This window comes from Mesitornis unicolor, unplaced genomic scaffold (genome assembly GCF_000695765.1).
Source record: "Mesitornis unicolor isolate BGI_N332 unplaced genomic scaffold, ASM69576v1 scaffold3710, whole genome shotgun sequence".
NCBI lineage: Eukaryota > Metazoa > Chordata > Aves > Mesitornithiformes > Mesitornithidae > Mesitornis > Mesitornis unicolor.
Genome location: NW_010156151.1, coordinates 159,284 through 180,802, shown reverse-complemented (window position 1 = coordinate 180,802; position 21,519 = coordinate 159,284). Strand labels below are relative to the sequence as shown.

Here is a 21,519-nt window from a genome sequence, read left to right as displayed (position 1 = left end):
TCCTGCTGCTGAATTTATGAGTTTAACATTTCTTCTGGTCCCTGCACTTTTTGCCCTTAAAAACCTTAGTCAGCTTATCCAGAACTGCGTAAAAGTCGTTGGGAATTTGTGGGTCTCTTTTGACTACCCTTGTATTAACTTCATCCAAAAATGATCACTCCTGTGAATTCTGAATTAAAACTTCCCTGAAGCTGGGAAATGTTGTATCCACTCCCCAGCTTTGCAGCTCCTCTCCTCCTGCCCTAAGCAGAGTGTCCAGGGATTTGGGGTTCCCATTTCAGTTTTAATCCCGCTTCCTTGCAGGAACTGGAGAAATTATTTAATTTTTTTTAGTCTCAGTTCCACATTTTGAAATAACAGAGCTGTTTCCTTCTCCATTTACTGTATGTGCTTAGATGATGGGATCTTCAGGATGGGGACTGCCCCACATGCATTGCAGGCCCATCAGCAGTCCCGTCTCCAACTGTGGCACTGCTGATCTCCAACCAAAGTCCCAAAGCCTAAACAAATGCAGAGAAAGCTCAGATCCAGCCGCAAAGAAGTAACTCTGCTTTTGGAGATGCACACCAGGATTGCAATTACTCTCTTCTATCCCTTAATGATCTTGCAGGAGCTGATTACTGCCTGGTATATTGGCTTCCTGTGCCTCATCCTGGCCTCCTTCCTGGTATACTTGGCCGAGAAAGGAGAAAATGAGCACTTTGATACATACGCAGATGCACTCTGGTGGGGTCTGGTAAGTAATTTTCCTAGAACAGCTGCTGGTTATTAAAACAAAATGTCCATTAACCCTCCATCTTCTATCACTTACGTGAGGAATCGACTTACCAAGTGCTTAGTTAACATTTTTATTAAATGGCTTCAGGCTGCTCCATTTAGCTCTTTTTTCTTAAATAAACCTCGTAGGAAATGTTAGGGGATCACATTTCTCAAATTTGCTGGAGCTGCAAGGAAAGCAGGTTGGATAAAGACCCCACGCTATGGAGTGCTTTGATCGTCACTTTGACAAGTATCGCCACCTCTTAATTATTTAAAATCATACTTGGGCAACACTGTTAAACACGCTGGGATAAATTTTATAAAATTTATAGTGTCTAAGCACCAGAAGACTTCAGCGCTGAACGCGCTCCCCTTTCACATCTGTGCTGACAAAGGAGGAGAGGGCAGTACTTTCAGTTTGCCTCTGCGTGCACGCGTGCATGTGAATTATTGGATTACCCGATTAACAAAGAGAGAATTAATGACGTTCTAATCTTCTTGCGTTATTGTTCTTCTGCTCCGATACCGTGGCGCTCGTTTGGCCCTGATTACAAAGCACGTAATGAAAATCCCAGATCTGATCAAATCCCAGTAACAGGCTTGGGGAGGAATCAGCTGATCAAGCAGCTCCTCTGTTCCAACAAAGGGGAAGAAGCAGCAAATTGCTTTTCAAGCCCCTTGGTTATGACAGAAAATAAAAACAAAGCCCAATTTGACATAACTAGGAAATAAACAATGAGGGAAAAGTGAGAGCCCCAATTAGAGCATGGTCTGGGGAGAACCATGTGCAGTTTTATCCCTCCTGCTCCCCAGGCTGTGCAAGCCCTTGGCAGGGGATCATCTCCCCCTGTTTCAGGACATGAAAGGGCACTAGGCTGTTTTTCCACTGAGAAGTCAAATTTGAGCTTCATTAAAATAAACAGATTTTGTCATCATCCAACTCAGAGGTTTGGTACAGAGAGATGTTAAGAGATGGGATAAATACATCCAATTTCAGGTTCAGAAACTCATCCCTTGGTCTGGTCTTAGTGGATCCAATCCTTGTAGTTGGCTATATAAATTGTAAAAAAAAAACAAACAAACAAAAAACAACCAACTTTGCAGCGGTTATGGAGAACGTATTGCCTCAGCTTTGTGTTTCAGCAAGGAATAGCCACGTAGATGCATTTTCTAACCACTTTGTCCAAATGGCATCTAATTGATAGGGCTTTTAGTGTGTCAAATTAAACAGCACTTTGGGATCATACTTCCATTTGTGTAAAAATGGTTCTATTCTGAGCTGAATGTGGGGGGTACCAAAGCCACATCAGCATGGAGGCAATGGTATGGGGACAATTTCCCATGTGGCACAGGGGCCTTTGGGCTCCATGGGACAGAAATCTCATAGATTGTTCCCGATCATCCCTCCTCTCCCTGCCAGTCCCAAGCTCTCCAAATCCTCTCGGGAGCCTCAGGGGATACCCAACATTTCCCACTAGTGATATGCATGGACTGAAGAGGGAAAATGTGTCTTTTCCTGCAGTTTGGGGTTCAGGGGATTCTTTGTCTCCAACAAATCTCTCTGCTCCTTGCTCAAAATGCACACAGCAGCTGGCTGGAGCTCTCTTGGTGCATTGCAATAATACTGAAGAGGAGAAAAAAACATCCTTAAATTAGGTTGCATGAAGCAGCCATAATTCATCCTGTTGGGATGAAATAAAAACAAATAAATAAATAAATATTCTGTTTTTAAATAGAAGGGCAGACCAGCTAATAGGCACTGCTAGGAAGATTAGGAATAAATGGCGTCAGATCTGTATGCATTCAAATAGCCCTTTGTGAGATGCTGAAAGGGAGTTTGAGGGTTGGGGAGCTGTGCCTGTTCACTTCCCCTCACCGAAAGCGCAGCCCCATCTCCCGGGGGAGGCTCCAAGCTGCCGCAAGCCTCTGCACCAGATGACAGCTCCCTGTGTCACTGAAAGGCAAGAAAATGCTCCTGACTGGCATGAAACCTCAGCACATCGAGCAAGGAAGGTGGCAGCGCTGCTGCCCACAGAGGTGCCCAGGTCCTCCTGGATGCCCAAGCTCCACCTCAGCTTGATCTCCCATGTCCCACTCCAGAGTTTTGGCCGTGCTATGTCAGTTTTAGGGCTGTCTGACCAAGGTGCTGTGTGGTGATCTCCTTCTCCCTGCAGATTACCCTCACCACCATCGGCTATGGGGACAAGTACCCGCAGACCTGGAATGGGCGGCTGCTGGCGGCAACGTTCACTCTCATCGGCGTCTCCTTCTTCGCCCTTCCTGCCGTAAGCGGGGGCTGCAGGGTCTTACTGGGAAGGGGGGCAGGTTTTGGCTCAGCTCTGCTTTGTCCCTGGTCCCCAGAGCTGGTGACAATGTGATATTCAGCAGCATGATGCACTCAGAGACATCCCAACTGCAACTGCCCCATGGCTTGAGTCAAAAAAAAGAGAGAAGAGGGGAAACCCTGTCTGAATATCCACAGCTTTGAGCAAATGGCATGGAAACTCTAAATTTGGCACCGCACCAATATTTATTGAAGTGAAAGCATTTTTTTCCGGCAAAGGGCTGTTCTGAGGGGTGGTTGTCCTTTTTCAGCAAATTGCCCCTGTCCCTTTTGCTCAGTGCTTTTCAGTGCATTGCATGGATCTGATTTTTCCCCTGTGGAGATAATTTGCTGAATGTCAGTGAGCTGTGGTTATTTTGTATTTTATCATCCAGCTGGAGGTAGTTTGGGAAAAGCAGCAATTCCAGTGAGTGCCAGCGGAGTCAGCTGTCCCTTCATGGGGAATGTGTCTGTTTAGGATGGAGGCTTCTCCTTCCTCCCCCTGAATGTTGTCAGCAAAAAAATGAGCCAGAACAAACCTTTGGAGGGTAATTTGGCTGTGAATTTTAAGTGGAAGCTTAGCCAATGCCTTGCTAACTGCAAATTTTTGTTGTCTTCCCCAGGGCATCTTGGGTTCGGGGTTTGCCCTGAAGGTTCAAGAGCAGCATCGACAGAAACACTTTGAGAAGAGGCGAAACCCAGCAGCGGGCCTGATTCAGGTGAGTGAGGGTCACATCCAAGGAGCCCTGGGCTTGCATCATCCTGATTTTGGAGGTCATAAAAGACTTGGAGAAGCAGGGGAGGAGATGGGCAGGTGAAAAATGGGGCCGTGTGTGTAAGGTGTGAGACAGCAGCTGGTGACTGGTCTTGTCTGGGAATAAATGCCAGGAAATCAGCCATGGGAAAATAGCATATGTGGTAGGCAATCTGGGGGAGAAAAGGAATGAAATCCAGCCCAGCACAGTAAGACAAATGCATTAGGACAGTCTGTTTTCACCAAACTTCTTTTTTTTTTCCCCCCCCCCAAAGAGAATATTTATACTGATGTAAAGTTACAATTGAGAGCATTTTCTGCATGATAACAGATGTCTGTGCAGAAGGCTGGCCTTGGTGATTTGAAATTAGAGTAATTTTACATTCCCCTGCTCTTCTCTCTCCAATTTTTAACTCCCTGATGGGCAGCATCACCCATTTGATACCTGACCTCAACCTGGCAGTGAGTGCCCCCAGCACTTTTAGCTGGCCTCACTTGGTCAGGAGTATCATGGTACCACCCCAAATTTACCATGTATCAAACCAAGGAAAAGGCAAAATGTTGGACCCATCGCACAGAAAACAAAGGGAGGACCTGATGTTGGCTGAGGTTGACAAAACTGAGGGTGGTGCTGGCCATGCCTGGGTCCATCATCCCATCATGTCCCCTCTGCAGGCGGCTTGGAGGTTTTATGCCACCAACCTGTCCCGGACGGACCTGCACTCCACCTGGCAGTACTACGAGCGCACCGTCACCGTCCCCATGTACAGGTACCTCCTCCTCGACCTCTCTCTTCTGCTGCCTTCCTCGTGATGCTGCTGTCTCCGTATTGATTTTTGTTATCTGGATATATAGTTTTGTTTATTCATTTACGTTTTTTTAGGTTGAAAATGTTGATTTCAAGAGCTCTTAAGGGCTGGTATATGCTTTTTCTTTTGGAGTCTTTTTGCGTTGGTTTTTTTTTTCTTGTGTATTTCTTTTTGACTTGATTTTAATTTCCCTATTGTTTTGTTTTTGTTTTGTTTTTCTTTTCGTGTCTGTGTGTGTATGTGCTCTTCTTTTCACCTTTTCCTCCACGTCCGCTGGTAGTTGCATTGTGTTGTGCCAGTTGCCGTGCCCAGGTGTGAAGACCTCCCTCCCGAGCTGCCCAGGACCGTAGGTAAATGCCACCCTCCTTGTGCCCTTGCCTGGGCTCTCCTTGCTGGTCTCTAATGGTCCTTCAGCCTTTCAGCAAACTTCTGTCCCTCCCTTGGCTGGCCCCACACTCTTCCCACATGCATTTGCCCTTTCTCTTCCCTTTTTTGTTCCCCTCAAAGAGGAGGAAAACCACATCAGGATTTAGGGAGTGTTTTCCCATTTCTTGTATTTCATTTATCCATCACAAGCTGTTGATAGGGGTAGGGATGGACGGTGGAGCCGTGATGGATGACGCTGATCAAACACCGCTGTGTTTTAGCAGCGTCCATCTGGCTTGTTTTGAGGAAAGGTAACTCGTCATCAGGCAGCTCCTTCAGCTGAAACGGCGCAGATTAGAGCAGTGCTGTGGGAATTCACAGCTTCTGGGGATTTGGAGCTTCATGGAGATGGGGATGGAGTCCCCTTGCCATGCCATGCTGCCCTCTGGGACGTGGCGAAGGGCTGTGCATCCCTTTCTGCTGTGTATTTAGAGGCTAGCCAGATCTCTCTGGGTTTGTAGGAGTCGAATGTGCTCATTAGATATTCCCATAGCTTTGTGGGGTTTTGTTGGCTGTGATAGGGCTCCTTGCACCCCTGCTCAAGGCTGTGCTCCAGCACTGGGTTGTGCCAGTGCAGCTGTGAATCCCTTTGTGTTTTCCCGTGTTACTGATGACTTTCAGCCCTCGGGTAGACAATCTGGATATATTGCCTAGGGTAAGCGTTAGCCTGCATTTGAAACACAGCGGCCAGCCTGTTAATCCATCTTAAAAACCTGTTGGAAGTCCCATTGTTGTGGTCAGTAAGTTTTCATTGGACTCATTCCCAGTGTGTGTCTGATCGGTTGCTTTTTCCCTGGAGATTTATAAACTGACTTCAAGATTTTGCTTTAAAAAAAACTCAAGAAACCAACAACCCAATAAAACAGAACAAAACTGTTTTCCAATAGCATTAAACCCATGGAAACTCTCCCTCCTAGTATCTGACCTTCTTGCCATTCATTAATGGTGCTGATTGAGATCAGCTACTGGAGAGGATGAGGACCAGAGCCTGGCCCAAAGTCCACTGCAAAATGTAGAAAGCCAGGGGCTGATTTCAGTGGACTTTGTCAGGTTTTACTGCTTTTTGAAAGACTAAATTTACCATGCAGCCAGACATACAGGGACACCCTTTTGCATGAGGATGTACTGGGGTAATTACTTAATCTACTTGTTAAAACCTGTATTTCCTATGGAACTAATATATAGGAAGAAAATAGAGCTGAATATCTCCAGAACAGGCCAAACAAAAAAATTGGGGTGGAGAAAAAGCAAAAAAAGTGGTTTGGTGAAGAGCCCAGCTATGTCAGATAAAAAGCCAGGACAAAGCTGTAGCAAGATCTTAGAGGTTTCCGTGCCTGATGCTGCGGGTGCTGCTCCCAACACCGGCCCCAAGGAGCAGGCATCACCCTGAGCTGTTTTGAATATATTTTGGATGCAGTCAGATAAATTAACAGGAAATTTTATTTTAAAAGGGGGTAACTGTATGTTCTGGCTGCAGCTTCCATCACTCACACTGTCCATATATCCTCGTCTACCCACTTCTCTAAGTGTGTGGGCAGCCCTGCGCTGGTGCAGCCCCTGCACCATGTCAAGCCCAGCACCACGTTAAGGCTGCAGTGCACGCCGTGGTTAGGAAGTGGGTTGGAGGAACACAATATCCCCATCTCCCTCCCGGGTGCCTGGGGGTGATCTGCAGTCCCTGCTGCCTTGGCACCCGTCCTGCTCAACACTGGGCTGCTCATTGCTCATAGCAGGAGCCTCGTGACTTGAGCTCGCCTCTCTTCTCAAGGCATCGCCAAAAAGACCGTCTGCTTGATAGGAGAAAATCGTTACATATGCCTTGGAGAGGCTCAGAACATCACTCAAATCATTGCAGTAGTGCCAGTCTCACTCGTCTGGGGAAAACGTGGTGGCCTCTGATTGTATCTCAGATTTCATTTTTAAATTCAGAATGTAGTGGAACCAAATTTCCTGTGCACGCAGGTACGGTTTTGGGCTTGTAATGCACGCGTAGCTTGGTGCACCCAGACATCGTGACCTGTTATGCATCAGCCATTGGATTTGCTGAAAACTAATCTGCTCTTTATCGTTACTCATGAGAACAAGGCCTTGATCTCATCTACATTTATATATTGGTTTTCACTAAAAAAAACCCACTAAGACATCACGCCCATCGCATCAAGGAGTCTCTGACTGATGGGACTGAGGGCTGTGGATGTCTCACCAAAGGTCTCTCAGAGGCCTCCACTTTTTTCCCCACTCTGTGGTGCCCGTTTGCTTTGGAGCAAGGTGCCAGCTGCCTGTCCCCAAGGGTGACATGGGCCCTCGGTGGCTTCTGAGCCCACCCTCCCCTGCTCACCTGTAAGCCTGGTCACAGCGCATCTGCTCCCGGGGATACACTTCGTTCATATGCTAATTTTCTTTATTCTGTTTCTTTTCCCCTTTCCTCCACCCCACCTCTTCCCCCCTGTTTTTCTTTCTCTTATCCCTTTGGTTTTCTTTGGTGAAAACACTTGAAAAGCACGCAAACGCAAACGTACGGTGCCTCCAGGTATGAAGTGCATGTGACTTGGAAACTGTGTGTCATGTCACGCCTTGTTCTTCGTTTGGGACTGTAACATGCAAAGCCTTTAATTGAAAAAAAAACAAAAAAAGAAAAAAAAAAGAAACCTAAAAAAGAAACCTCTGAAGATCAGTGTTTTCAAAGGAATGAGTGAAAGCCCAAACCAGACTCCCCATCCCTGCTGCCTACAGACCAACTCCACACACCTCCATGTGCATTTTAGCTATTGGTACACACAACTGTTGGGAAACTGTCTGCCAAAATAACAATTTAGGGAAGGAAAATAGGAGAGTGCTTGATAAGCTTGCTTTTTTTAAGGATGATTTCTTGATGGTCTTACCAACCTCCTCCAATCCATGCAATGCTAAACAAGAAAACCTCCCTGTTCATACTTCCATTTCCCCTCCATCTTCACCCCTGCTTCTCCTTTCTCCGGCCCTTCCTTCCCATCCTTCATTGTGTCATTTATCTCCCTTCATGCTGTAGGAGCTGTGCCCACCAGGTAATGTGAGGTTTGCTGAATTTGCTGGTCTGATGGCACAAAATAAAATCACATTATGGCTGTGCCTGCTTTTGAGGACAACATCAGGAGGAGGGAGATATCTGGAGTGCTAAACTGAAATGATTATTCATTTCTTCTAGTAATCCAGACTGATTTTGGGAAAGTGATGTCCCATCTTAGCAGGACTTTTTCATTTTTTTCTTCCAAGACTGACTGAGAGCCAAGCAGTTGTTTAGCCCCAGTTATTCAATCTGGGACTTAGCCTTTTGGGGTGAATCCAAAGGAAAAGACCTGTGTATGGCTGGGTAAGATTTATGATAAATAATATTATCTCAGGTTCTGCAGAATAGAGTAGATTTTCAAACCACAGACGTATTTTATGTCAGGTGGGTATCTGAAGGTGTAGTTAAGTCAGTATTTTAAGATGGGGAATAAATGTCTTGTATTTCAAGACCGTGGGCCAGGCTCTGTTCTTAGAGCAGTTAAAATCCTCCCTGGTTTCATTAATGCCGTTAGAGCTGATGTGATTTAGTGTCTGATTTCCAAACCTTGTTCCAGTTTTCGCAGATGCAAGTTTTACAGCCTTGGTAAATCACACTTACCCCTTTGTGTGGGTAATTTACAGCAAATAGCATCAATGAATTGCAAGTATAATATTATGACTGTATTTTCCTGTTGTCCTGAACAACAGCCTGTTTTGAGAATTGGATGTTTTTCTAGTGCTGGGAATGCATAAGAATGTGCAACTTCCATCCCATTTCTTACAATGTACTATTTCCTAAGCTTCATAGATGTTCTAAGCAAAATGGTTTAGGCTGGAGACATAAATTCATGGTTAGGGCAATCATGGGCTCCTAATAAGAACTCCAGCACAGCATGGAGATTCATTTAAGCCCTCATCCCATTCCAGCATCCATCTCCTTGTCACCATCTTCCTAATTGTTCATACTGAGGCTGTTAAAAAAAATCATCGTCTCTGTGTGTGTGTGTGTCGTGGTGTGTGCGTATTTTTGTGTATGCTCCCACCCACTGTTGTGTGCTGCTGCCCTCCTCGTGTTGTGGGTTTTTGATGATGTCCTGGCCGGAGGCATGATGTCCCTCCCCACTGTCCCCAAATGCTTGAATGTTATCTGTGCTACCAGGAATAGCAAATTTGCCTTCTCTCTGGTTGGGGGGGAGCTGGCTCCTGGAGTTAGTGTGGTGTTTCTGTGTGCTGTACTGGGAGGGGTGATGGCAGCAGCTGTAGGTACCGCTGGGTCCCCTGCAACAGCCGATGACTTGGGAGTGTTGCTGTGGTGGGTAGCATGAGCTGTGTGTGTTCCTGTGACGTGCAGACCTTCTCACCTAGCTCCCCTTTAACCAAAACGTGCTTCCCTTGCTAATCAGTGACACACAGACCAGGAGGAGAGAGAGAAAACGTGAGATGCCCCAGCTGGAGGTCCTTTCTCCATGTCTCTGGAGGACACGGTGGCACCTGTGGCACCTGTCCCCAGGGCACACAGCAGAGCAGGGTGCCCTCCATCCAGCATTTTGTAGCACAGCTCTGTTAAAATGCTGTGAAGAGCCTTGGTTTTTCTTTGAGGTTCTGGTGAAATAATGCAATCAGTAGCTGTTCTCCAAGCTGCTCTTGTAACCATGGGTTAGACTGAGAGCTCACTTCAGATAAAATTTTGGGTCCAGTACATGGCTGAGTTTACACCCATTTTTAATAACTATTTTTTCAGTAAAACGTTGGTTTTTGCACCACGCGTGTACCAGGCCCATCACCTTACCACAGAAATGTTGAATTTCTGTGTTTGCTTGTGTGTCTCCATCTTTGCATGGAAGCTTCTGTCGTGGCCCAAGATTCTGCCACTTGTGTTAAGGACTAATGCAGAGGAAGGAGCTTCTTTCAGGAGCCTGAATCCTTCAGTTGAGCTTTTCAGCTCTGAGATTTGCATAGGTGGGAGTCCTAGATTTGTGATCCCAGCTGTAGAAAGTGGGGTTGAAGTCCTGTCCTCTGCTGGGTATGGACCTCCCCAAGAAAGCAGCTCACCAAAGAGCAGTTGTGCGCCCTCCGTTAACTGCTAGGTACACTTTGTGCTTGATTTTATGCACCGCCTTCTCCCGTCTTGGAATAAATCTACGGTGGGTTTGAAGGGAGGTGACAGCCCAACACTTGTGCACTGCTCCACTGCACCAAGGTCAGCTTCTTCCTGACGTCTTGAATGAAGAGGAACATTAATTCATCAGATCAGGATGTGCTCTTGTCTGGATGGAAGTGAACAGAGCTGGGCTGGGGAGCTGAGCCAAAATTTTCAGGCCTATTTTTATTCATTTCTCCATACTTGAGATTGGAAATTTTTCTGATTGCCTCAGTCTTGCGAACACCAAATCTGCTCTGCTGAACAGCTCTGGTTTTGAGGACTAGTTTTGTGCATGCAAAGAAGAGGCTTTTCCAGTTGGTTTTTTGGGAGTTTTTTTGGTGGTTTTTTTCTTTTCAGTTAGAAGAAGACTGTGAAACTATTGGTCTCATAATGGCTAAAAAAATGTGGGCACAAATATCCCTGCCTTTATTTTACAGTAATCAGCCCCTGCATTTCTTACGACACCTCAGCTGAGACCGGTCTGTTAGGGGAGTGCAAGCACTTGCACCCCTTTCCTTCCAGTCCCAAGTTGGGGTTTTGGGACAGGTTGAGTAGGTCCTTCTTGCTTTCATTAAAATCTTTGTGGCTCATTTTCCAGCAAAGCCATAACTGTCTACTGCCTTGGACTTGGGCTCTGTGGTCCCAACTGCACAGATGCACCCCGTCAGCATCCACGTCCTCTCCTTCATCCTTGCCATGATGTGTCCTCCCGCTTGCTTGTCACAACCGTGGCTGGAGGCAGCTGTTGTGCTGACTTTTCCCCTCTGGGCACAGTGAGGGCATGTGGCACTTCAACACTGTGACAAGGGCACTCTGGTGGCCCGGAAAGGAGTTTGCACAGGCATAAGATGAGTCCCGTTGGCCTTGACCCCAAGTGCTCTCTTAAGTAGATGCTACTCTTCCCAACCATGTGCAGTGTTCTCCATCCTTCCCCCGACACCTTTAGCTCTCATCTCTCTTGGTTGAAAACATGACTGAATATCAACGTTAAATATTTATGGAGCAAGCCCCAGTCTTCCAAGGTCTTGAGGGAAGAAAGCAAAAGTGGATGTGGGAGCTGATTCAGTGGCTTTTAGCACAAAAGCAGGATAGGCAACAGAAAGTTTGTTCATTGGGGGTTTATATTATTTTTTTAATTATTAACCAGGATTCCCATTGTCAGGTTATTTTTCTTCCTGAGAAAGGATGGAAACACATGGTTCTTTCCTGATCCAGAAGGCAATGACACATTATTTTGTCTCATTTTGGGGCAAACCTAACATGAGCAGTAGGGAATTGGCTAAACTTGACCCCAGACCACACTGCTGTTTCACCTGGGATGCTCCCAACCTTGGGTCCTTGTTTTCTCTGCCCTGTAAGCTGCTCCCTGCCATGCCTCTCCACATTCCCAAGAGCAGCAGAGTTGAGTTTCCCCATTTTTCTCCAAAACTGAAACTTCTCTCCACTTTTACTACCCAGCCGAAGCACTGACCTGTGAACAGAGTGATGCCAACCGCTAAACTGCAGGTGGTGGAACAGCCCCTGCCAAAACACTGCCGTGCTGCTCAGAAACCCTGGCAGCCGCTTGTTTCCTGGAAGGTTCGAAATCTGGTGGTGCAGACAAGTTTCTCTCTCTCCCTTGCTGTCACCTTCTCTCTTCCCCCACCGCTCTGCCTTAGGACACTTGGACATAGCAGCCAAAGCTCTCTCCATCCTGCCCGATCTGTCCCCCAGTTGCAGTTGATGGCACGAAGCTGTTTCTAGTTGAAAGAATGGGGCAGCGGGGGATGTTTCCCAGACAGGAGGCTCTGAAATCAGCTCTGCCTGAATATTAATGGTCTTTGTTTTCTCCTTTAGACTCATCCCTCCTCTGAACCAGCTGGAGCTCCTGAGGAACCTGAAGAGCAAATCGGGACTGACATTCAGGTTAGCAGCAGAGTTAAGACAGCTTGGAAAGCACCCACTTTGCAATTTTTTTCTTTTTTTATTATTTTTTCTTTTTTTTTCCTTTTCTTTCTATTGTTTTTTTCCTTCCTGCCTTTTGCATATGGACAACCTTGAAGATGTGAGAGGTTTTGGCAGCTGGTCCCCCATGGGTCGTTCAGTGACCTCCTCCCCATCCTTCTTCCATGCTGTACATGGATTTCTTCAGCCTAAATTGGCTCTGGAGTAATGTAACAATGCTTGGCTGAAAATGCAAAGTTGTATTTTCAAAGGGTCAGATCAAGGTTGCGTTCCCAGTTTTCCTCTGACCTTTCTGCTCTTCACCACCCTCAGAGGAGACTCAGGCCCAGGATGTGTTAATTAATTCCCTGTTCCCTCCAGCCTTCCCAGAGAGCTGGCAAGGTCGTAGTAATGACGAGTTTTTGCTGAATTTACTGTAGTGAGGTCTACATGATTGCCCCAGCAAGCCAGAGGTCCTACAGCTTAAACGTGTGCTCAGGAGGGGTAATTAATTCTTGTTTTTTGAAGCAGGCAAGGTTTCCCTGTTTGGTGAATGGGGAGTGTGCAGACCCCGGGAGGGATGGAGAGGAGATGCTGGCCATGCCGGTGAGCATTGGGAAGGTGTGGGATGAGACCTGCCCCGGGCTGTGTCTCTGCAGAGAGCAGAGATGTGCAGACCCATGGGTCAGCCTGCAAGATTTAAAATGTGTGTATTTGAGCTAGTGACCAAGGCTGGGCTCCCCATCTTGTCTGAGCAAGGAGCAGAGGGTGAAGGGGTATTTTTTTAGTCTCTCCAGGGAAAGGGGTCAGGGTCTGTGCAGGTCTCAGCATCATAGTGGTTGCTGCTGGGTGGAGGCAGGACCAGGGCTGGTACAGCATCATGCTCAGAGGGAATCGAGCTCCTCCTGCCCAGGTCTTCTTGCAGACTGGTTTGTCCCTTAGACTGGTGTTAGGGCAGGCAGACCCTTATCTGCTGGGAAACATAGTCTGCTCCCTCTCTGATGGGTCTGCAAGGGCAAGGCTGCTTCGGGTCCCCAGATTAAATGCAATTTCCCTATGAGAAGAAGCTGTGAATCAGAGTAGTTGAGGACAGAGCAGGTTTTCCTCATTGCTGGAGGGGAATGACACCAAGATGCCTGGTCAGTGAAGGTGAGATTTATTTTTTTCGGTGTGGCCTTAGCTTGACTTGCAGTGTTATCCCTGCCCTTCTTTAGGTGTTCAGCTCACTTTGTCCTCAACATCAATGATTTTTCAGGGCAATTAATTAAGTGGTTTGGGATCTCAGTAGGAAACTGCATTCAAAACTTGTGGCATCCTACTCCCCCTGTGTAGCCTTTGCCTTGACAAAGCAGCTGCCAAATGCTTTGGAGGCAGAAGCCCCATGGGGGTGGCAGAATCTTGGGGCAGGGGTCCATACTCCTTCCCACCAATGCCCCCAACCCAGTACCATGCGTTAGCACTGCAGTATGAAGCCGTGCATCAAGAGATGTGACATGAGCTCTGTGCCAATGGCCAGGAAGGAAAATCAAATGCACCAGGGTCACAGGAGCCATTCAGATCTGTCCCTATGTGCATTTCCAAAGGAAGGGGGCTGCTCTCTGAGCCCACAGAAGTCCTCCTGTGCTCACACAAATCACACGACCGTTAGGCGTCTCAGTCCCATGTAGGCACAAGGATGGGTTGGGATGAACTCTTCAACCCTGTGCGTTGTATGTGTCTTCTCTGAGGTTGTGTGAGTCTCCAGTGATCTTCTGTCTGGCCCAGAAACTCCGGGAATTAAGTGCTCCTTTCCCTCTCTTCTGTCCACAACTTCCACTTAGTTGTATTGTTTGGTATTGTCCTTTCGTATTGTTTTAACAGTGAAGCAGCAACATCTTTTGCCACCTGACACCATGCTAATGTACTATTGCTTCTGTTTAAAGGAAAGAGCAGCAGCCCGAACCATCGCCAAGGTCTGTATCACTGCCGACACACCATTCCCATGCATTACCCGTAGATTTCTATGTACGTGTGTGCGTGTGTGTACCATGTCTTGGCGCCATCGAGGGAAGCATTCTAGGTATTACCGTGCTTTTTCTGTGCTGTGGCAGTCCGATGTATCTACGTGTATGCTGGACCTTAAATCATATCTTCCTTCCAGTCTGCCTCGGGCTGTAGCTGCGAGGATAGCGAGGTTTTTGGGGGCTAAGAAAGCAGTGGGCAGCACGGGCAGAGCTGGCAGACACTACTGGTGGCAGAACTTTGGTTTATGCTGCTTTTTTTTCCTTTATTTTATTGCTGGAGTCACAGCTGAAACTGTACAATGCAGGCTCAGTGAATGCCAATGGGTGGGTGATGCTTTGCCTATGTCTTCATCACCTAACGCCGTGCCAGGCGGGGGTGACACGGGAAGACGAAGCCATCACCGTGTCACCAAGTTAGCGACTTCTCCTCAGCTCCTCTCGCTGTGCGGGGCTGCGTGGACCTGCTGCTCCGTGGGACACAGAAGGGCTCTCTGACATGGCACGAGGTTGCATGGCAGAGACACTCTTTTTCGTTCCCTTGGCCTCATGACTGCGGGATGAAGCACGGCCCCTGCTCCGTCTTCCCTCCACGCCTTGAGCCCACGGCGCAGAGCGTGCTCAGCTGGGTGCCCTCTGAGACGTGGCGAGCACCTTCCAAGGCCAGCCCTAAACCTCACCTACAGGAGAGCTTTTCTCTATTCACATGTCCCAGGGAAAGCAACAGGGCTGATATTCGGGATAATTTTAGGATATTCTTCATTCCATTATAAGTATTTAATTCTAGGATTTTTTTTCCCCTATATTTTCCCTGTTCTTTTAAGAAGTAATTCTGGGACTGAATCTCATTGTTTTTTTCTTGTGAGGCAAGATGCAAAACTGATGATCTGTGGAGATGATGCTTAGCTTTCAGATCTTCCATCTCATATCTCAAAACATAGCTTACAGCCTAAATACTGTAAACACTGAGTATGTTTTTCAGAAGTGTAACTAGAGCCAGGCATTTTGCAGATGTAACTTTCTGCTGTGCCTTTTAGCTTATAAGAGGCCAGAAACTAATTGTTCCCTGGCATAAAATCCAACCAAAGATATCTGGGTAGATATGGTGCTGATGAAAGAGAGGAAAATTTCATCCTTCCTTCCTTTGTTTCTTCCTATTCTTTTTTTCTTCTTTAATTTGAGCTTTTCTTTGCAAGCAGAACCTCTGTAGTGCTTCCCTGCCAAATAAACCAAATCACCAAGATCATGTTTCAACTATCCAGAACTGCTTTTCTTTTTTTCCTACGTGGGGTCTCAGCCTGTGTAGTGAGGGCTAAGGCAGCCCCCATCCAGCATTATTAAAACAGAAAGCCCTCTCTGAGGGTGGCTGAAACCTTGGCCACCCACCCATAGCATCAGGAGGGTCAGCATTTAATCTCAGAGGCCTGGCTTCTCTGCCAGTGATGTACTTTGGATGCATCAAAGGGTAAAGCCACATTTCTCACCAGCACATGGCTGTGCAATGAGACAAAATCTCTGTTCAAACCCATCAGCTCCTATAGCCAAGGTAATATGAGGACCGATGGTCCTTCATAGGGTCACACCAGCCAGTATCCCTGCAGTTGCAGGCCCTATTCTTATTTCTGAGGCAGTAGTCTTAGTTCTCATTTTTGAATCTCAGTCCTATCTTGCAGGGTTCTTTTTCACTGGATATATTCATAAAGGTTGCAGGTTTTTCCTTGTTCATTTTCTACATCGTTTTCTTAATGTTGTATCACAGAAATAAGTAGAAGTAGCCAGTCACTGTCCTTTTTCAGAGTATTTCTCACTATGAGAAACCCTTCGTCAGGGTCATTTCCAAATGCTGGTCTCCTGCCGCTGCGGTGTATCTGTCTCTTGTGATGCTGATGGGCTTTGTTGCTCTCCGTTGTAAAGCTAAGCCCAGAAGTGCTTAACATGAGACTGTGCAGCTGCCGTGTATGTGGCATTTGAGTGCTTTCCATATTGTCTAGTTCAGCTGCCATAGCAGAACCAAAGCTCTTTCCTTCTGTATTTTGTTAGGGCTATATCAATTCCACTGGCTCCCGCTGCCCTTTTCAGTCTGATAATGTCTCAGACCTCAATAAGGAATTCTGCACAGTGGTCCCTATATTCAGCAGGCCTCAAATCACCTATTTTCCCAAATAAAAAACTGAATCTTTTACATTCCCGTCCCAAATTTCCCACCCACTTTATTTTCCAACAGCCTCCCAGTGATGCTCAGTGTGTCATCCTGCCCTTAGACAAGAAAACTCATCCTGTTCCTCAGCCCACCCACCAGTTAATCACCCAGCAGTGGTCTGGCGCTGATGACTGTTTCACTTAATGAACTCCTCGGGATGAATCGTCTCTCACAGCAGATTCTATTGCTTCAGCTGGTAAAGGACTTCCCGCTTCCCATTTCCATCGATGTAAGGAAACACAGCCTCTCATCTGGGGATAGCTGGATCTTCCTCCCGTTGTAGTTATCTGTAGGGAGTGGCCGATTTCCTGTGTCCCTCTTTTCATAACTGATACACCACAAAGTCCTTAGAGCAAACAGAACAGAAAGAGCTTTTTCACTATTTTGCATCTTAATATGATTTAAGTTAGAGAAGGGATGCTGGCATGGCTTGTCGGAACACACTGTGCAGGACAAGCATCACCTTGCAATGTCCAGGAGCACTCCAAATGCCCACACACCAGTGGCAGTGCTGCCCTCTGACTCCAGTGCTGCTGTAGTTGTGCTGGTTTCTGCTGGGAACAGCGCTTGAAGAGGAGCTGTCTGGGGTGGGAGGATGCGGGAAGGCCATGGGGCCAACCTGGTGGAAGCTTGGGGTCACTTGGAATTACTTGGCTGGCTTTTGATGTGGTCTTGGCACAAAGTGGGACAGCCAATCTGAGAGGCAGGTTACGTCCTTTCTCTATCGCTTATGTTTTGTTTTTCACTGCGAGCTTCTCTGCATCCATCTGTGACCAAGTGTCAGGAAGCTGCGTGCTGACCTGCTCGGGGGGACCTCACCTCCCATGACATGGAGCCCAGGCTGTGATGAGCAGAAAAGACACTGGCCTTTTTCTACATGCTGCGTACCTTTTCGCCCTTTTCATTTTCTTCCCTTTAAAAAAAACCAAAACTGCTTATGGAGCCATCGCTTTGGGCGCTGTGTCCACCCTATCATCTGCCTCGGCCGGGAGAAGTGGTTGCTGCCCTTCCCTGGGCTGGCTGCTGCTGCAGGAGCAGTTTCCACTGATCACGCCTCAGAGACCACACTGCTCTCTTGCATGGTCCAAATAACCCCAGGGAAGGAGGGTTGCTCCATGGTGGGGCTTTTCTCACCTCTCCTGCTGCAGAAAGCCAACAAATCACAGTGATAATGGGGTTTGATTACCTCTATGTTAATCAGGCTGGAAATCTGCTGTGGTATCTTGTCTCTGTTTATTTTGTCTTCTGATCATAATGTCAAAAAGACAGACATATGGTTAGCCAGGACTATGGAGGCTCCTGTATGAAATGTGTACTTTGGATGCTCTTTAACAGATGGTTTGATAGACATCTGAAGGCATTCGTGACCACATTTCTTCCTCTTGTATTTTCCAAAATAAGATTGGGTTAAAAGCTAAAAATTAATGAACCAAATGATGATAATGATACATTAATATCAGAGAAAAAGAAACAGAAGGATTCCAGGGAACTGGGAAGCTAAAACTCAGATTACTTTGTCCAGCATGAGTTCAATCATGTGGGTAATGAGAGGAACCTCTTTGGAAGGTTGCCCTCATCTGTGGTTTGTCCTTGACCCTAATGAACTCAGCAAGACCTTGGCCATTGCATTGAGTGAGGGCCACCTTGTAATATGTGTGTATATCTGTGCGTATATCTATATATCAATGTATGTATATGTCTGTCTGAGATACACACAACATTAATATGTTCAGGGTGTGATTAAGGCTTTTGTATGCACTGGAGGATGCCTTTGGTTGACTCAGTGGGCCTCTGCTCATCTAATCTAGGGTGTCCAAGGTGTCATCAACCTGGAAACTGGTGTCAATCACAGGAGTCCAATGGGCCATGGTAGCCTGGGTTGGCGTTTGACCTTCCAACTGGTGTCAGAGACTCATGCTGGGACTGACAGTAATCTGGAAATAATCGGTTGCCTTCAGGGGAGCGGATTATTTGCACAGAAGGGACTGCATCTTTCCATAGGGACTGCAGAGGAGACTGAGAGGACTGTGTCTCCCTGAGGCCTGCATGCTGAATATCCCACTCCCACGCCGTGATGCTCAGGCCCCAGCTCCAGAACAGCCCCAGTGGCACCACTGGTCCCTGGGGTTCTCTGGGGATGTGGGGGTCCCACTGCAGGCACCCGAGGAGTCCCCAGGATGGAGAGGGTGGTGTCGGCTGAGCTTGTGTGGGATGCCACGGGGCAGAAGGAATTCCCGCAAATTCCTTCTGTGTGTGCCCACGAGCTCCTCCGATTGCCGAGTTCAAGTGTAAAATGAGATTGGGTTTTTATGCCCTTTAGTTTTTTCAATCTGCCCATGAACTCAGCAAGTGACGCCCACTGGGGGCCAGGTGGGACGATGGGGGCCACATCATTACCCTTCCGCAGGTAGAGGGCTGCTCCATGGCATGGAGGACCCTGGTTGTGGTGGCGATCTCCTGGCAGTGCCTGAGCAGTGATTTGGGAGGGGCTCACAGGAGCTGTGGTGGTGCCTCAGCAAAGCCAGTGACCCCCTAGAAGTGGTAGGGACTGTCTAAAAAGCATTACAAAAAACCAGATGTGTGAACACAGATGTTTAAATCCCTTCCCATAAGGGACTGCACCACACACTGTTTTTATCGTTTTTATTTTTTTTTAAATGCCAGGCTTAATATAATGCTATATCCTGTATGAGAAGTGCAAATAATTCACAGGTCAACTAACTCTCTTTGTAAGGTGGAAAAAAAAAACCAAACCAAAAAAAAAAAAACCAAAAAAGAAATTCAAACCTTTTGGATGTTGTTGGACAAAACAAGTTAAAGTTTTGGCTCTTCATGGCTTAGACAATTAAAAAAAAAGAGTCTTTTTTGTCTCCTTAGAGGAAGAAAAGAGTAGTTTTTGCTTCCAATGCAGATGAAAAAATCTTCCTGCAGGACTTAGTCAATTATAGATGAACTGACGCCACCAATTCAATGCAGAATGCATCGTTTCTAATAATGACCTTTATTGACCACAGCGAGACAAATTTCAGAGACCCTCTTGATTTTTAATTGTTGTTCACTTAATGCTCAAACAGAAAAATCCTGTCATGAACCCGGCCCTCAAAACACCTGTCTTTTAAACCTAGAGTCAGTAATCAAAAGTTTCCTGTCTGGCATTTGCTTCCAGGTCTAATTTTTACTCTCCCCTCATTTCCAGTAAAAGCAAACCGTGCAGAGAGTCACTATGCGGATGCTGCTCAGGAAACTCTAGGTACCACGGGAAATGCGTCGCACGGAACTAATCAAAAGCTGCACGGCTCATTCTCCCTCTACCCTGCTACCACCCGTTCTGATCACTTCTCTGCTTAATAGAGGTACTAGATGAGTAAAAAAAAGGTGAAAGAGCCTCCCCATTGCCTGCTCACTATTTAGAGGCTTCCTTATCTGCTAATCATGCAGAATACGTGATTCAAAGAGACGAGGATGGGAAATTTGGTCTGGGCTAGCAAGCCAGTGTCTGCTCAGCAATGAAGGAGGCCAGGAACTGAAGTTTAACAAATGATGGAAAATTTTTTAAAAAACAACAATATAAAATTAAAAAAATAATTTTCTTTTTTAGAAAGACCCCTTCCTCCCTGTCACTCCATCCCTCCTCATGGTCCAGGGAATCCTTGCAAATTGAATTGCACTGTACAGCAATATCAAGTTAGTAGCATGAGAAATACCAGCTTCCTACCTCTGCTCAATCACCATTCCTTTGGCTCTCTGAACACTGCAAATTGACCTTTCCTAGTCTTGTGGCCGTTGGAAGCCATGGCTTGCCTATCTAGCACCTCTACTATGCAGCTAGAGAAGGACTAATCTCAGCCTGTCCCACCAGACGTAGGGGATACGGGTTCCCCTCAGCGTTGACGTTGGCATTGCGAATGGTTCTGTTTCTAGATCCCGTGGGGAACAGATAGGTAGAGCAGAGGGTTTCGTACCAGCAGTGCTTTCATCTTTTTCATCAAGCTGACAATTGTTAGGTGGCTTCAGAGAAATCCCAGTGAGCTTCCCTTAGTGCACCCATCTAATGGCCATAAAGGTACACAGCAGATACATACATCTTATTTTACTTATGCATAAATGCGTCTACTTCCACGCCTGCACTGGAAAAGTCTCGTCCCCCACCCCAGACACTGCTTCTCAGCAGCAAACATGCACCTTCTTGAACTTCCGAGACCCAGAGTTTGCATGCTGTGAATGCTGGCAGGTGACCCCCGCAGCCAGGCAGTGGATGCCCGGGAGGGGCAGGGCACTGAGTGATGCCGCATGTTTGTGAAATCGGATTTTTGCATGCTCTTTTTTGGAGTCCGTTTTAATTCTCAAAATCACCAGTCTCTGTCTCCCTCAGAAAGCCAACAAATTACAGTTCTAAAATTGTAAACCTCTACAGTTTAAAAAATATATGTATCTCTGATTTTCTTCATTAATTGTTCCAACTTGTATCTTTTCTTTTCTTGCTATTTTTTTTCCCTGCTGGCCATTTTTATTATCTGTCAGACTAAAGGTTAGGACTCGTGCCTGAGACTTGCGTGTACCAGGAGCTCAGAAGTAGTGTGGTAAATCCCATCTCTGAATGGGTAACAAGGCAAGGGGCATGATCTAGGTTTCGTAATAAGCAGTTCTCCATGGTAGGAAATCCCCTGTACCTGGATAGATAGCCTCAATCTTTGAGTTAGCCTCCTGCTATGTGTTTTGATGGCCTTCCTTTAAGCTTGTCCTTGAAGGGACTGGTTTATATATTGGGTGATCATCAGTTGCACAGACAGCATTTCAATATATTTACAAATGGCAGCGATTTGGTCAACAGTCTAGCTGACAAAAAATTATCATGACTTCTGTAGAGTTTATATTTGTCAGGTGAGGTTGTTTAATACTTTGTGTAGTGCAAGCAGGGACTCCTCCCCAGAGAAAGGTGCCTTTCAATTAATCAACGTTGATGTTGGTTTTGGCCAAGATTAAAGCAAGCAGTGATATTTGTAGTGCTGTCCTCTCACCAGTGCATGTCCAGTTCTGTTTTCTGGAAAATCAGCCACTCTGATCTTAATGCCTTCCTTGCATGTCTTCCTAGGCATGAACTTTGAATTGGTAAAGCAAATATATTTTTTTCTATTTTCTACTGAATTCCTTCCCA

At 46.5% G+C, this 21,519-nt stretch overlaps 1 protein-coding gene across 1 annotated transcript in view; it reads left to right on the top strand.

The window, feature by feature from the left end:
* The window catches only part of KCNQ2 (potassium voltage-gated channel, KQT-like subfamily, member 2), a gene marked incomplete at its 5' end in the record, with an annotated part of 40,355 nt that overhangs the window by 1,681 nt on the left and 17,155 nt on the right, over positions 1-21,519 (top strand). The window contains 8 exons of the mRNA XM_010180719.1: positions 611-736; positions 2,934-3,044; positions 3,706-3,801; positions 4,512-4,606; positions 7,572-7,601; positions 12,078-12,146; positions 14,087-14,116; positions 19,561-19,614. Coding sequence (XP_010179021.1) covers positions 611-736; positions 2,934-3,044; positions 3,706-3,801; positions 4,512-4,606; positions 7,572-7,601; positions 12,078-12,146; positions 14,087-14,116; positions 19,561-19,614 — 611 coding nt within the window. The remainder of the gene's footprint in view (positions 1-610; positions 737-2,933; positions 3,045-3,705; positions 3,802-4,511; positions 4,607-7,571; positions 7,602-12,077; positions 12,147-14,086; positions 14,117-19,560; positions 19,615-21,519) is intronic.